General features: G+C 32.5%; 1 protein-coding gene across 4 annotated transcripts in view; it reads right to left on the bottom strand.

Moving 5' to 3' along the window:
- SLC30A6 (solute carrier family 30 member 6) overlaps positions 1-14,652 on the bottom strand; it is a 50,888-nt gene that overhangs the window by 22,894 nt on the left and 13,342 nt on the right. For 2 of the 4 annotated variants that reach the window (XM_074288139.1, XM_074288141.1), the window contains 2 exons: positions 10,744-10,809; positions 1,653-1,733 (listed from right to left, as the gene is read on the bottom strand). In XM_074288139.1, coding sequence (XP_074144240.1) covers positions 1,653-1,733; positions 10,744-10,809 — 147 coding nt within the window. The remainder of the gene's footprint in view (positions 1-1,652; positions 1,734-10,743; positions 10,810-14,652) is intronic. The other 2 variants (XM_074288140.1, XM_074288142.1) reach the window with 1 other exon arrangement.

Below are 14,652 nucleotides of genomic sequence, written 5' to 3'. Positions count from 1 at the left end.
AAAGGACTGTTTCATTTTGTCTTCGTGACTAACACATTACTTAACAAATGCTTTAGGGACAGATTTATTTGCAAGCCTTAAAGCATTACCTAAATATAAGATATTGTTATTACAGATTAGGGTCAGATGGTAAAGAACTTTAAGCACTAAACTAAGGAATATTAACTTAATTCCTAAAGGCAATGAAGATCCATTTTGAAGGTTTTTGAGTAAGGGAGTGATATAATCAAATCAAGGCTATGGATGAAGATGTGACTTGTAGTAATATTAATTTGAATGGAGAGGAAGATAACTCTGAGTGATGTGAGGGTAGAAATTGAATGGATATGATGACAAAATGAAATGGATATGCTGAGTGTAATGCACTATGAGCACAACTTGATTGAGGTGCCCAGCAGTGAGTTATACATGTAGAAGCATAACTCAAGCAAGAGACTTGTATTGAATACAGAGATTTGACACTTATATGAATAGAGGTAAGCATTTAAGTGATAGAAATGAAAGAGATTATCTGTAGAGAAAAGTATAGAAAGAGAATGTCAAGGAAAGATGCTTGAGGGATCTTTGTAATTAAGTAGCGAGAAGAAAATAATGAACCAGTGAACGAAACTGACGAGTTAACTAACACCTATGAGAACTAAAAGATGTGTGTATATATGTATGTATACACACACACACACACACACATACACACACACGTGTGTGTAAGTGTGTGTGTATTTGCAAAGAATAACAACATAAGGCATCATTGAGACCCTAACTTTTTGATAGCTCGATTCTCAGAATTTCTATTATTACCTGTCTGTATTCTGGGATAACTAGGTCATAGCCTTAGTTAATGAGTCATTATTAATGACTGTCTTATGGCAGAGGAAAAAAACAACAAGAAAAATTAACTTTTAGGTGATGGGATTATTGTTAATAAGATTAAATATTTTCAAACATAAAACATAAACAAGTATGTACTTGTTCAAATACTCAGAAATACATTCTAAGTCTTAAATTCAAAATATCCTCCAAAAATCCAATGTGTCTGGCAATTTAATCTAACAATATAGCTAGCTTTAAATGCTATCCATTTCCTAGATTATAAAGGAAGATTAGTTTTTCAAATTTTACTTCTTAGCTCGTTTTAATATCTCTTAAGTCTCTTCCTGAGTTGGGTTGGGAATATCACTTAATCTCTGAGAACTTCAGTTTCCTCATAAATTAAAAAAAGAGAGAATGGCTAAATGGTTCCTGAGATTCCTTTGAGCTCTAAACTTATGATCTTTTTCTAAATCTCCCTCACAATGGTTTAAAGCAATAGCTGAATTGAATAAGCCTAAATTATTCACTCCCCTACTCAAAATATTAAATAGTTTTGTAAAAAATAAACCACTTATCTTGGAATCTAAGACTTTCTGTGATCTAACTGCAACACTGTTTCTGCCAAATTGAATAAAGCACTATTTTTACCTTTTTCCCACCATCTCTCATGTAGATGATGCTCATATGAGTAAACAATGTTGAGTGTCACTCAACAGTGACATGACTATAAATATGAATAGCTATCAAGTAACTACTGCTCCTACTCCAAAGGGGTGGCATAAGCAGAATTATACCACAGAAGGGTAAAATCAGAATTAGGCTTTCATAGAATATACTCTTACCTTTCTTTTAATATAAAGAGAGCTCCCAATTGTGCAAGAACTGTGGAAGCAAATACTGCCAGAACTTCTAATCTTTCAAACCTAAAATCAAAAAATTAGTCTGATTACTTCCATTTTAAATGTCAAAATACAATTCTACATTCAGTGTGTCTAAAATACCCTGTTTCTATAGAAATTAGAATCAATAAAGAATACAAGGAAAAAAAGCATTTTCATTAGAGCAAATATTTATCTTGTTATCTTCTGGGTTTTGCACATAATTAATATATAAAATTAATTAAAATATTTGCCCTCTTTTCTTTTAAAACTTCATTTTTAGTATTTATACATCTAAGGCTAATCCTTTCATTTTATAGATGAAGAAATAGTTGTTAAATTGAGCTGTCCAGAATAACACATCTCGAGAGTGTACAAAACAGCATTTGAACCCAGGTTTCCAGATCCCAGGCTTGTAGTTAAGCCTATACAAATAAAATTCAATTAAATATTAGAATATGCTTTGAAATAAATCTGCTATTTTCTCTAAGTTGGCATTTTTTAATCTAAAAGCTGAAACCTCTGTGAAGAGAAATCAGTGGCATAGAATGTCAGGCAGCTTTTAGAACCATTATAAAGGTAACCCAATATTTAACAACAATAATCTGACTTCTTCCAATACTGTGGTCCTCTCTGTATGTTTTCTTCCTTTTCCTCTTTAAAATCTTGCTTTAAAGCTGAGGAGATAAGCATTTTAAAGTTGAGCTATTTGACAATGGCAGCATTTTTTGTAAGACTAATGTCTAATTCTTTTGAGGAATAATGCTATGCTTTCTTTATGCTGCAAAATTAAAAGGTTTAACAGTCATATTTCCATGAAAAAGGAAAATGACAACTACTGGGATGCAAGTAAACAGGTACTATATAAATGCACTGCTGGTAGAGGTATAAACTAGTTCAAACATTCTAATGAACAAGTTAGAACTATTTATTTATTTATTAAATACAAAATAGAAAAAAGATAGAAAATGGAAAATAAAAAACAAAACATTGTCATATGCCCAGCAAAACATCAGAGAGGATTCAAAATTTACGACATAAATTTCCATTTCAAGAAAGCATATATAATAATAGAAGAAATTATATTCATGAGTGTCCATCTTGTAATTATTCCTTTGTTCTCTGCTGCGCACTTTTTATTCTTTTGTCTTCTTTTCATTTCCCCCCCCCCCCAAACAGGTCACAATTGAGCAGATATATTTACATATACATATGTATGTATGCATGCATATATATACATTCACACCTACTCCCCAAATATATCTATATACATATATATGTAGTCCTACATGCAAATATACCCCCATATATATATATATATATATATATATATAATTTGCATTTATAGATTTATGTAGTCATGCATCTAAAACTACATACATATGGCTGACATATAATATAGATTTCTCTTGACTGAATCTTTAAGTGTGACTTTGTTTGAAATCAATGATTACTAGCCCTATTTTTTTCTTTTAATAAAGTCTAATAAATTCTATTCCTGATCTTTGTAGTATTTCTGTATATCTCTTTATTTCCTATCCCTGACTAGCACTTCTACTTTAACTCTGCTCTTTAACTTGCCTTGCTATTAATTAACCTCCTCCTACCTTTTCTTTCCCTCCTTTATCCCATTCCCGTTAATCTACACATCTTATCCTGAAGATTAATCTAAACACCACTCTGTATTGCACCTTATGCTATACTGTCCTCCCCTTTATCCCTTGCCCATTAATCTTCACACCTTGTTCCATTGCCATAAAGCTACACATTCTTCTATATTCCACCTTATCCTACTCCCTTCCCTCTTTTTTTTTTTTTTTTTTTTAAACAAATTTTGGACAGTGCTATACCCTTTGTGGCATATATCTATATAGTAGTCTATTTAACTTGATGTGAATAGATTTTCAGAACCATAAACCTTCCTCTCTCCTCAAAGGCCTGTCAGTTCTTTTTTTTGTATCTCATTTATATAACATAATTACTATTTTTACTTTTTCCTAGACAGTTCTGCTTTTAGAGTCAGATCAAACTTTGTACCTATCTTTCTTTTGAGCTACTCAACTACTGATTGTCAATCTTAAACTTATGGTATATATTTCCATGCTTAAAAAAAATCATTTTTTCATCTTAAGGTCCTTGAAATTAATCTTTGATATTGGTTCTTTTATGTTAAATTTTCTAAGCTTAGGTTTGGTTGAGAAAGTCCTGAAAATCTTTAAATTCACTAAGTTTTCATTCAATATTATGGATAATTTTGCTGGACAGGACATCTCTGGCCACAGACCTAGTTCTTTTGAATCAGTATATACAGTTCTAGGACCTTCACTTTTATTGTGGCTGCTGCTAAGTTCTGTATGATTCTAACTGTAGCTCCAACATATTTGAATTGGGTTTTTTTTTCCTTTGTTCTTTGCAAAATTTTCTCTTTCATCTGGGAGTTTGAAATTCGGCAATAATATTCCTATGTATTTTCACAAAAAAATTGCTTTGAAGTGCTGATTGGTGGATTTTTTTTCTATTTCTACTTTTCTTTCATGTTCTACCTGTCCAGAACAATTTTCTTGGATTATTTCTTGCATTTTTGTATTGTTTTGTTTTTTATTCTTATACTTTCTTTTCTTGATCTATTCACCAGATATGTTGTTTTTCTTATGTTTCAAATTTTGTTCTATTTTTCAATCTTTATGTTTTCTTTTATTATTTCTTGGTCTCTTATAGCTTCACTGGCTTCCCAATTCTAATTTTCAAGATTTATTTTCTTCTTTAAGAATGTATCTCCTTGGAACTATGCCCAAAAAGTTTTCAAATGTGCATACCTTTTGATCCAGCAGTACTACTACTGGGCTTATATCCCAAAGAAATACTAAAGAGGGGAAAGGGACTTGTGTGTGCCAAAATGTTTGTAGCAGCTCTTTTCGTAGTGGCTAGAAACTGGAAGATCAATGGATGTCCATCAATTGGAGAATGGTTGGGTAAATTATGGTATATGAAGGTTATGGAATATTATTGCTCTATAAGAAATGACCAGCAAGATGAATTCAGAAAGGCTTGGAAAGATTTGCATGAACTGATGCTGAGTGAAATGAGCAGAACCAGAAGATTACTATACACTTCAACAACAATACTGTATAAAGATATATTCTGATGGAAGTGGATATCTTCAACATAAAGAAGATCCAACTCACTTCCAGTTGATCAATGATGGATAGAAACAACTACACCCAGAGAAGGAACACTGGGAATTGAATGTAAAATATTAGCACTACTGTCTATCTACCCAGGTTACTTATACCTTCGGAATCCAATACTTAACATGCAACAAGAAAATTGGATTTACACACATATATTGTATCTAGGTTATACTGTAACACATGTAAAATGTATAGGATTGCCTGTCATCTAGGGGAGGGAATAGAGAGAGGAAGGGGAAAATTGGAAAAAATGAATACAAGGTATAATGTTATAAAAAAAATTTCTCATGAATATATACTGTCTAAAAAATTTATAATTATAAAATTAATAAAAAAAGAAAAAAGAAATTAAATTAAATTTAAAAAAAAAGAATGTATCTCCTTTTCTAGTTGGTTAACTTTTTTTTCATAATCTTCTTATTTTTCTTGGATAGGTTTTATTGTTAATTATTTTTTAGTTTTTTCCTCAGTCTCTCTCATTGGATTTTTAAGCTCTTCTATAATTTCTCTCTGAGGAGGTAGCCATTTAAGACTTTTTTTATTTCACTATCCTCCTCTGAATATGAATACCTGTCTTCCCTATTTTCATAATAAGTTTCTATGGTTGGGTTCTTCTTGGCAGGTTAAAAATTTTTTTTTTTTTTTTTTTTTTTTAATGAGAACTACTAGTGGGAGCACTTCTAATCAATGGGTAGAGGATGGTGCCTCTAGCTTCACTTTAGCTCTCCCCTCTGACCTGGAATCCCAAACCAAAAACTACACCTCCAAGTTCCCCAGCCAGCAGCATCCCTGACTCATTGCTTCTGCACCTACGTGGTGTGCTGGTTCCTTCTTGCCCAGGGCCTCATCTCAGTAGCACAGCTGGGCATGATTGTGAGACTCAGATACCTATGCTGTCCTGGAAGTAGAAGTTTCTGTGGTTTGGGCTGAGGCTCCTGCCAAACCCAGCTTCTCCCTAATTGCATGCTTATGTATAGAAGAATTGTACAGGTTTAACCTACATTGGATTGCTTATTGTCTTAAGGAAGAGAGAGGAGGACACGTAAGGAGAAAATTTTACCAAACAAGGTTTTGCAAAGGTGAATGTTGAAAATTATTTTTGCATATATTTGGAAAAATAAAAAGTTATTTAAAATATAATTCTGACAAGTCAAAAAAAAAAAAAAAAAAAAAAAAAAAAAAAAAAAAGACAGTCAACTGTGAAAGACCTAAGTCTGAACAATGTAACGATCCATAACAGTTCAAAAAGACTCATGATGAAAAATGTTATTCATCTCCAGGCAGAGAATTGATAAACCCAAAATATAGAATGAAACATCTATTTTTCTCTTTTTTCTTACTTCCTCCTTCTCCTTCCCACCCCACCCCCACCCCGCAAGGACACAATTAATGTAAAAATATTTTGTACCATTTCATATGTATAATAGGTATTGTATTTCTTGCCTTCTCAATGGATGGGGGAGAAGGTTGATAGATGGAGAGAATTTGGTATTGAAAATAAAATTTAAAAAATAAAAACAAAAATATTTCTGGAGTGAAATTGATACTAGCAATTCACAATACTTACAATCACATAATATTATAGGTAAAAAGGACCCTTAAAGGCTATCTGTTTTACTTCACCAAGTGTAGATCTCTCTTTTCTCCAAATGGTTCTCCAGTCTCTGGTTAAGTACTTGCCCTGGGGCAGCTGTCTGGCTGCAGTAGATAGAGCACAAACCCTGGAATCAGGAGGATCTGAGTTCAAATCTGACTTCAGACACTCAATATTAGCTATGTGGCCCTGGGCAAGTCACATAACCCCAATTATCTAAAAAAAAAAATTATATATATATATATATATATATATATATACACACACACACACACACACACATACATGCATACATATACACACACTGGAAAAATTTTATATTTCATTTTGTGTTAAATTTCATCTTATAAATTTCAGCTAAGTGTTCCCATCTATCAAGCTAACTTTTAATCTCAATCATTTCATCTATTACTAGATACATATCTTAGCTTTGTGTCATTTGAAAAATTATGTGCCTTTCATATCTTCGTTCAAGTTACTGATGAAAATGTAAAACAGAATAAAGTCATAAGGCAAAAACACTAAATATTTCCATTCAGGTAAACCATGAAATCAAAAATCAATAGGCTTTGAATGGTCTACTGAACTAATTATGAACCCACATTAAGTGTAATATTATTTCCTTGATGTTTCATCACCTTATCTTCAAAGATAGAATGAGATTCTTAAACCATATTTTTTTTAAAACTAAAATCAATATATATTATGTCCTATCAAAAAGGGGGAAAATTAATTTGGCATGATTTCTCCTTAACCAAACCCAAAATTAGTGAGTGGCACTCTTTTAAAAAGTCACACTACAAACTAGTATGGCAGAAACTAGGCACTGACTCATACTTAACATTGTATACCAAGATACGGTCAAAATGGGTTCATGATTTTGACATAAAGAATGATATTATAAATATATTAGAAGAACATAAGATACTTTATCTCTCAGATCTGTGGAGGAGGAAGAAATTTGTGACCAAAGAAGAACTAGAGATCATTACTGATCACAAAATAGATAATTTTAATTATATTAAGTTAAAAAGTTTTTGTACAAACAAAACTAATGCAGACAATATTAGAAGGGTAGCAATAAACTGGGAAAACATTTTTTACGTTCAAAGGTTCTGATAAAGGCCTCATTTCTAAAATATATAGAGAACTGACTCAAATTTATAAGAAGTCAAGCCATTCTCCAATTGATAAATGGTCAAAGGATATGAACAGACAATTTTCAGATGAAAAAACTGAAACTATTTCTAGTCATATGAAAAGGCACTCCAAATCACTATTGATCAGAGAAATGCAAATTAAGACAACGCTGAGATACCACTACATAACTCTCAGATTGGCTAAGATGACAGGAAAAGGAGAGGATTTGGGAAAACTGGGACACTGATACACTGTTAATTGGAACTGTGAATGGATCCAACCATTCTGGAGAATAATTTGGAACTATGCTCAAAAAGTTATCAAACTTGTGCATACCCTTTGACCCAGTAGTATTTCTATTGGGCTTATATCCCAAAGAGATCTTAAAGAAGGGAAAGGGACCCACATGTGAAAAAATGTTTGTGGCGGCCCTTTTCATGGTGGCAAGAAACTGGGAACTGAATGGATGCTATCAATTGGAGAATGGCTGAATAAATTATGGCATATAAATGTCATGGAATATTACTGTTTTGTAAATGACCAACAGGATGATTTCAGAGAGGTCTGGAGAGACTTACATGAACTGATACTAAGTGAAATGAGCAGAACCAGGAGATCATTATAAACAGCAACAACAAAACAATATGATGATAAATTCTGATGGATATGGCTCTCTTCAACAATGAGATGATTCAAACCAGTTCCAATTGTTCAGTAATGAAAAGAGCCATCTATACCCAGAGAGAGAGGACTATGGGAAATGAGTGTGGACCACAATATAGCATTTTCACTTTCTGTTATTGTTTGCTTGCTTTTTTATTTTCCTTCTCAGGTTTTTTTCTTTCTTTCTAGATCTGATTTTTCTTATGCAGCAAGATAACTATATAAATATGTGTATTCATATATTGGAGTTAACATATATTTTAACCTATTTAACATGTATTGAACTACCTGCTATCTAGGGGAGAAGGTGGGGGGAAGGAGGGGAAAATTTGCAACAGAAGGTTTTGCAAGGGTCAGTGTTAAAAAAAATTACCTATGCATATGTTTTGTGAATAAAAAGCTATAATAAAAAAAATTTTTTTAAGTCACAATACATATAATAATGTTTTTACAACTGTGCAGGGCATCAATAATTTATCATTAGTTGATCTGTAGTTTCTAAAATCATGTCTTTATCACACTCAGAATGATATTTACATTCTCCATAATCTATTTTCCCCCTCCTTTGGAAAATCTGTACAGCCTTGATCTCCCAGCACCTTTCTTATTCTTTATGGTTTCTCAAAAACACCAAGGTGTTTCTAAAATCCTCCCTCAAATTTTTTTTCACACTATAAGATGTAATTTCATTTAGGTCTGAATATCTGAACTCACTTAAAAGTTAGATATTTTCTTAATCCTCTTGTATGTGATGAATTTTATTTATTTCTTAATCATGATTGTTTTTTCCTTACAAATCTTTAATGGAAAAGGCAGAAACCCAGTAAGTATTGAGTAGTTCCTTTTGGCCTTAATGGGACAATGGGCAAAATGTTGCAGTGAAAACAATGCAGAATTTAGTTTCACAGGACTTGGCTTCTTATCTCAGTTTTGCCAGTTATAATTTGTTTTAACTTGGACAAGTCACAATTTCTTTGGGCCTCATTTACCTGGATCTACTAGACAGATCACTTCTAAAAGCCTTTCCAACTCTAAATCTATAATTCCTGCTCTAGAGGCACCAAATCTAGGTACTTTGGAGAAGAAAGCATTGAACCATCTTCCCCTTTGAGACTCATTTATTGTCCTCATCAGATTAAATTCAACTTCTGTATGAATCCACTATTATTATAATTGCTATTCCATTATTATTGTTCTGTAAGAAATGACTAATAGGATGATTTCAGAAAAGCCTGAAGAGACTTACATGAACTGCTGCTGAGTGAAATGAGCAGGACCAGGAGATTATTATATACTTCAACAACAATACTATATGATGATCAATTCTGATGGACGTGACCATCTTCAACAATGAGATGAACCAAATCAGTTCCAATAGAGCAGTAATGAATTGAACCAGCTACATCCAGCGAAAGAACTCTGGGAGATGACTATAAACCACTACATAGAATTCCCAATCCCTCTATTTTTGTCCGCCTGCATTTTTTATTTCCTTCACAGGTTAATTGTACATAATTTCAAAATCCTATTCTTTTTGTATAGCAAAACAACTGTTTGGTCATGTATACATATATTGTATTTAATTTATACTTTAACGCATTTAACATGTATTGGTCAACCTGCCATCTGGGGGAGGGGATGGAGGAAGGAAAGGAAAAATTGGAACAAAAGGTTTGGCAATTGTCAATGCTGTAAAATAACCCATGCATATATCTGATAAATAAAAAGCTATAATAAAAAAATAATAATAATTGCTATTCCAAGAATCTTGCCATACTATATTATATTAACTCCCAAAGATACATTTACCACACCATTTGGAAAGCTTCTTACATAAAGGTTCATCATAGTTTCCACTGCTAAAAAATTCAATACCTTTTGTCCAACAATAACAGTGAGTCAATAAACACTTATTAAGCTTTACTTGCTGTATGCCAGACATTATGCTAAGCACTGAGAATATAAGAAAGACAAAAGATAGTTTCTACCCTTGAGAAGTTCATAATCTAATGGGGGGAGATAACATGCAAACACCTAGGTTCAAACAAAATTTATCTGTGATAAATAGGAGATGAGAAGGAAATAGAAATAAGAGAGATTGGGAAAGTTGAGTTTTTAGGATGGACTTGAAGGAACCAAGAGATATAGATAAAGAAGGAGGACATTGCAAGCATGAGAACCAGTGAAAATGCCTGTAGCTGACAGATGAAGTACCTTGATAGAGGTATAGGCAAATAGGCCAGGATCAAGACATAGATTTCATTCTTTTCATATAATTTACTTTATATAATTTCATATTCATAGGAAAATCATTCTATTATCTTCATCAAAAAGGTATTTTTTCCTCCTAGTCCTCTAAGCTTAAAGCACTTATCTTCAAAGAATTATTTAGCCAGCTTTTTAAACTGCCTATTATATTTGTTTATTTTATAACTAATACACAGCAGAAGAAAATATTCAAACTTACCCAAATGAATAGACTGGGCTTGGTTTCCTCACCATTACCCAGTAGCTTATCAGACATGTCACTAAACTGAAGTGAAAAATGAAAATACATTTAATTAAAAGTTAACAATTTCAAGCTAAAAATGTACATTTAAAAAACAAATAACTCATCTTTCAGTTAACAAGTTTCTGTAGGATATCTGTGATTGCCCAAAGTAAATTAATAATAAGTACTGCTAATAGGATTACAAACTATTTTATATTGAAATGTGTGCTTAGATCCTTGTTGGATGAGCACTGAATAAAACCATTGACAAGTTATAGAGAAACTAAACACGATTTTCACAAGATAATATTTTATAGTCATTTAAATGAAACTCATATTTAAATCTTTAACTCCATTTTAAAAATTAAACCACATGTTACTTCATAAATGACATTCATATTATTAAGACATGGAAAAATAACATAGAACAATATCTTTTACTCATAAGCTGAATAAAGAAAACAATTCTTAAAAGTTAGTACATGTGGGGCCAGCTAGGTGGCGCAGTGGATAGAGCACCAGCCCTAAAGTCAGGAGGACCTGAGTTCAAATCTAGCCTCAAGCACTTAACACTTCCTAGCTGTAAAACCCTGGGTGAGTGATTTAACCCCAATTGCCTCAGCAAAATAAATAAATAAATTAGCACATGTGTTCTTATTCATATTAGCATTGTATGTAGAGAATATAATGCATGCATAATTTGTTCCATCCAGCTAATATCAGTGTTCCATAAACATAACCCAGGGCCATCTACTTTACTCTGTAGGTATCACTCTACTTTAAATGTGTTTCTTGTAAACAACATAATGTAGAATTCTGGCTTTTAATCCAGTCTGCTATCTACTTATGCTTTATGGGAGAGTTCATCCCATTCACATTTATGGTTAAAACTACTAATTCTGTATTTCATGACATCTTATTGACCCCAAATTATACTTTTCTCTTTCCTTTTCCCCAGTATTTTACTCATGAGCACCACTTTCCTCAAGCAGCCCTCTCCCTTTAGAGTCTCACCCCCTTTCTTATACCTTTCTCCTACTATTTCTGTTTTCCCTTCTATTTTTGTTTTCTTTCTTCTGACCTCCAACTGCCTGATTCTTATCCTTCAACCAAATTCTTGGCAAAAATTTTCTTTGAGTGACTGGGTCTGACATAATAGAGGAGGAAAGAAAATGTCTCATCTCAATAGAGAGTGAGTTTATGTCCCAGAAAGTCAATAAACATTTAGTAAGCACCTGTCATGTGTCAGGCACTGTGTACTAACTGTTGGGGATACAAAAAAAGGTAAAAAAACAATTTCTGCTCTCATGGAGTTCACAATCTAAAGGAGGAGACAATATGCAGAGGAAAAAACAAGATTCATACAGAATAAACTAGAACTAATCAATAGAGGCAAGGCACTATACTTAAGATGGATCAGGAAAGGTTTTCTGTAGAAAGGTGAGATTTTTAGCTGAGAATTGAAGGAAGCCCAGAGGTAGCAATAAGGAGAAAATTTCAGACCTGGAGGATCGATAGCCAGTGAAAATGCCCAGAGTTGGAGATGGAGTATTTTGTTGGAAGAATGGCCAATAGGCCAATGTTACTGGATCTGAGTCAGATGTAAGAAATGTAAAAAGGGCCAGGGGAGGTAATGAAAGACTATGTTCAAAAAGAGGATTTTTATTTATCATTATGATTCAGCAAAGCCCACTGAAAGTGGCACCCTCAAGAAGACTGTAGCTTGCCAAGGAATTTGCAACTGGATCTTGGGAGAAGAAAAACAGTGTTTTATTCTGGTATAATGGAGATTTTTTGTAACAAGTTCCTGTAGGAATTCATTAATCACCTTGTGATATCAGACACTAAAGAAACATAAAGGACTTTGAATTTGAGGACCAGCTAAAAACTGCAGCCTCTTCAACAACAGGATATGCAATAATTTTTATTCAACATCAAAATAATCAGAATCCTTCAGTCAACCAGAAATGAGTATGATCATGTTGGGCCAAAAAAGACTGTTAAATAGAGACATGCAACAAATATTATTTTCAAAGATATATTTTTAAAAGTGCGAAAAACATACTAGTTCCTCTAATGATGTTTTTGAATGAATGGTATGTAATCTGACCAAAATTTTTTTTGGTTGAGAACTACTTTATCTATTCTAATTAGCTTTTTTTAGCAAAAAGAATTTAACAATCTGACTCTTCATATCCTCATTTGAGATTTTCTTTGTAAAGATACTGGAGTGGTTTATTATTCCTTCTGCTCATCTGACAGATGAGGAACTGAGATAAACAAGATTAATGACTTGCCTAAGGTCACACTGCTAGTTAAATATCTGTAACTATATTTAAACTCTGGAAGTAAGTTTTGTTTTTTTGCTGAGGCAACTGGAGCTAAGTAACTTGCCCAGGATCACACAGTTAGGAAATGTTAAGTGTCTGAGATCAAATTTGAACTCAGTTCTTCCTGACTTCAGGGCTCGTGCTCTATCACTGCACCACATAGCTGCCCCTGGAAGTAAGTTTTCCTGATTCTCAGGCCAGTGTTCTATCCACTCTATCATCTACCTGTTTAAATTACTATTGACCTTCGTCCAATATATGTTGATGTTTTGATTGTTTTTGATGGATTGTTAATGGCTTTCTTGAGTCTAGTTAGGTAAATTATAAACTACATATTCATTACTAATGGATGTATTTTTAAATTGGATACATTTTTCATACCTTCAGGGACAGTAGGAATAATTTATTTAGAGTGCTATGTACTTGTATTCAGCATAAGTACAACAGTCCTAATTTTTTTACCTTGCACTACAGATATTTTATTATTTCTATAAAAGCTTTGTTTTTGTCATGCTTTATGGCAACATAATATTCCATTGAATTGGTGTGCCAAAGTCAGTATAATCTCAATGTTGGGATTTGTAGCTTATTTCTATTTTCTTCACTATCAAAAAAGAGCATATCTACCTCTTTATAAAAACTGGTCTCTTTTCTTTTCAATTAAATCATTAGTAACAAACAAAATCAAAGGAAGGTGGAGTAAACATTTCTTAGATTTTATTTTGTTAGGCTATCTTTGTATCAAATATCTCTGATAAAGATCTGATAGTCAAAATAAAGAATTAACACAAATGTATAAAACCAATATTTACTGACCAAAGATTAAATAGTCAAATATGATAATTCACAAGCTTCTTATAGTTACTTCAAGAAATGCTTCAAATTACTAATAAGAAAATGCAAATAAAGCAACTTGTCAGCAAGTTGTCAAAACTGATAAAAAATAGAAATAGTCAGTGCTAGTGATCAAAGGTTGGCAGGGAGTCAGGAACGCTAACACAATATTGATGAAGTTATGAATTAGTCCTATATTCTAGAAAGTAATTTGGTACTATGCAAAAAAGAAATGACTAATTTATCTATACCTTTGACCCAAAGATCCCACTGATAGGTAAATACATAAAGTCAGTCAAATATCCAAAGGAAAGACCTTTCCTTTATATAAAACATATATAAAAATAATATCAATTTTTGTTCTTTCCAACAAAGAATGATAAATAAAGTATGTGTCTAGTAATTGGGAAATGACTAAGCAAATTATGATATGTAGATACAACAAAATATGGATTTTTGCTGAACCATAAAAATGTATGTGAAGAATTTACAGCAACATGGAAAGATTTATATAAACTAACAAGTAAAATCAGTAGAATCAGGAAAACAATACAAATACTCTAAATTCAATGAATCCAAGTGAAAATAAGCCTGGCCCCGGAGAAATGTTGAAAAAAAAGTATCGCTCATCCTCCTATGGGACTGCAGAGCAGGAAGAAGTGTATATTTCTTGTGTAATAATGCATATACTATGAGGCAGACAATCGTATTACTTTTGAAT

This window comes from Sminthopsis crassicaudata, chromosome 2 (assembly GCF_048593235.1).
Source record: "Sminthopsis crassicaudata isolate SCR6 chromosome 2, ASM4859323v1, whole genome shotgun sequence".
Taxonomy (NCBI): Eukaryota; Metazoa; Chordata; class Mammalia; order Dasyuromorphia; family Dasyuridae; genus Sminthopsis; species Sminthopsis crassicaudata.
This window is presented reverse-complemented; position numbering and strand designations above follow the sequence as displayed.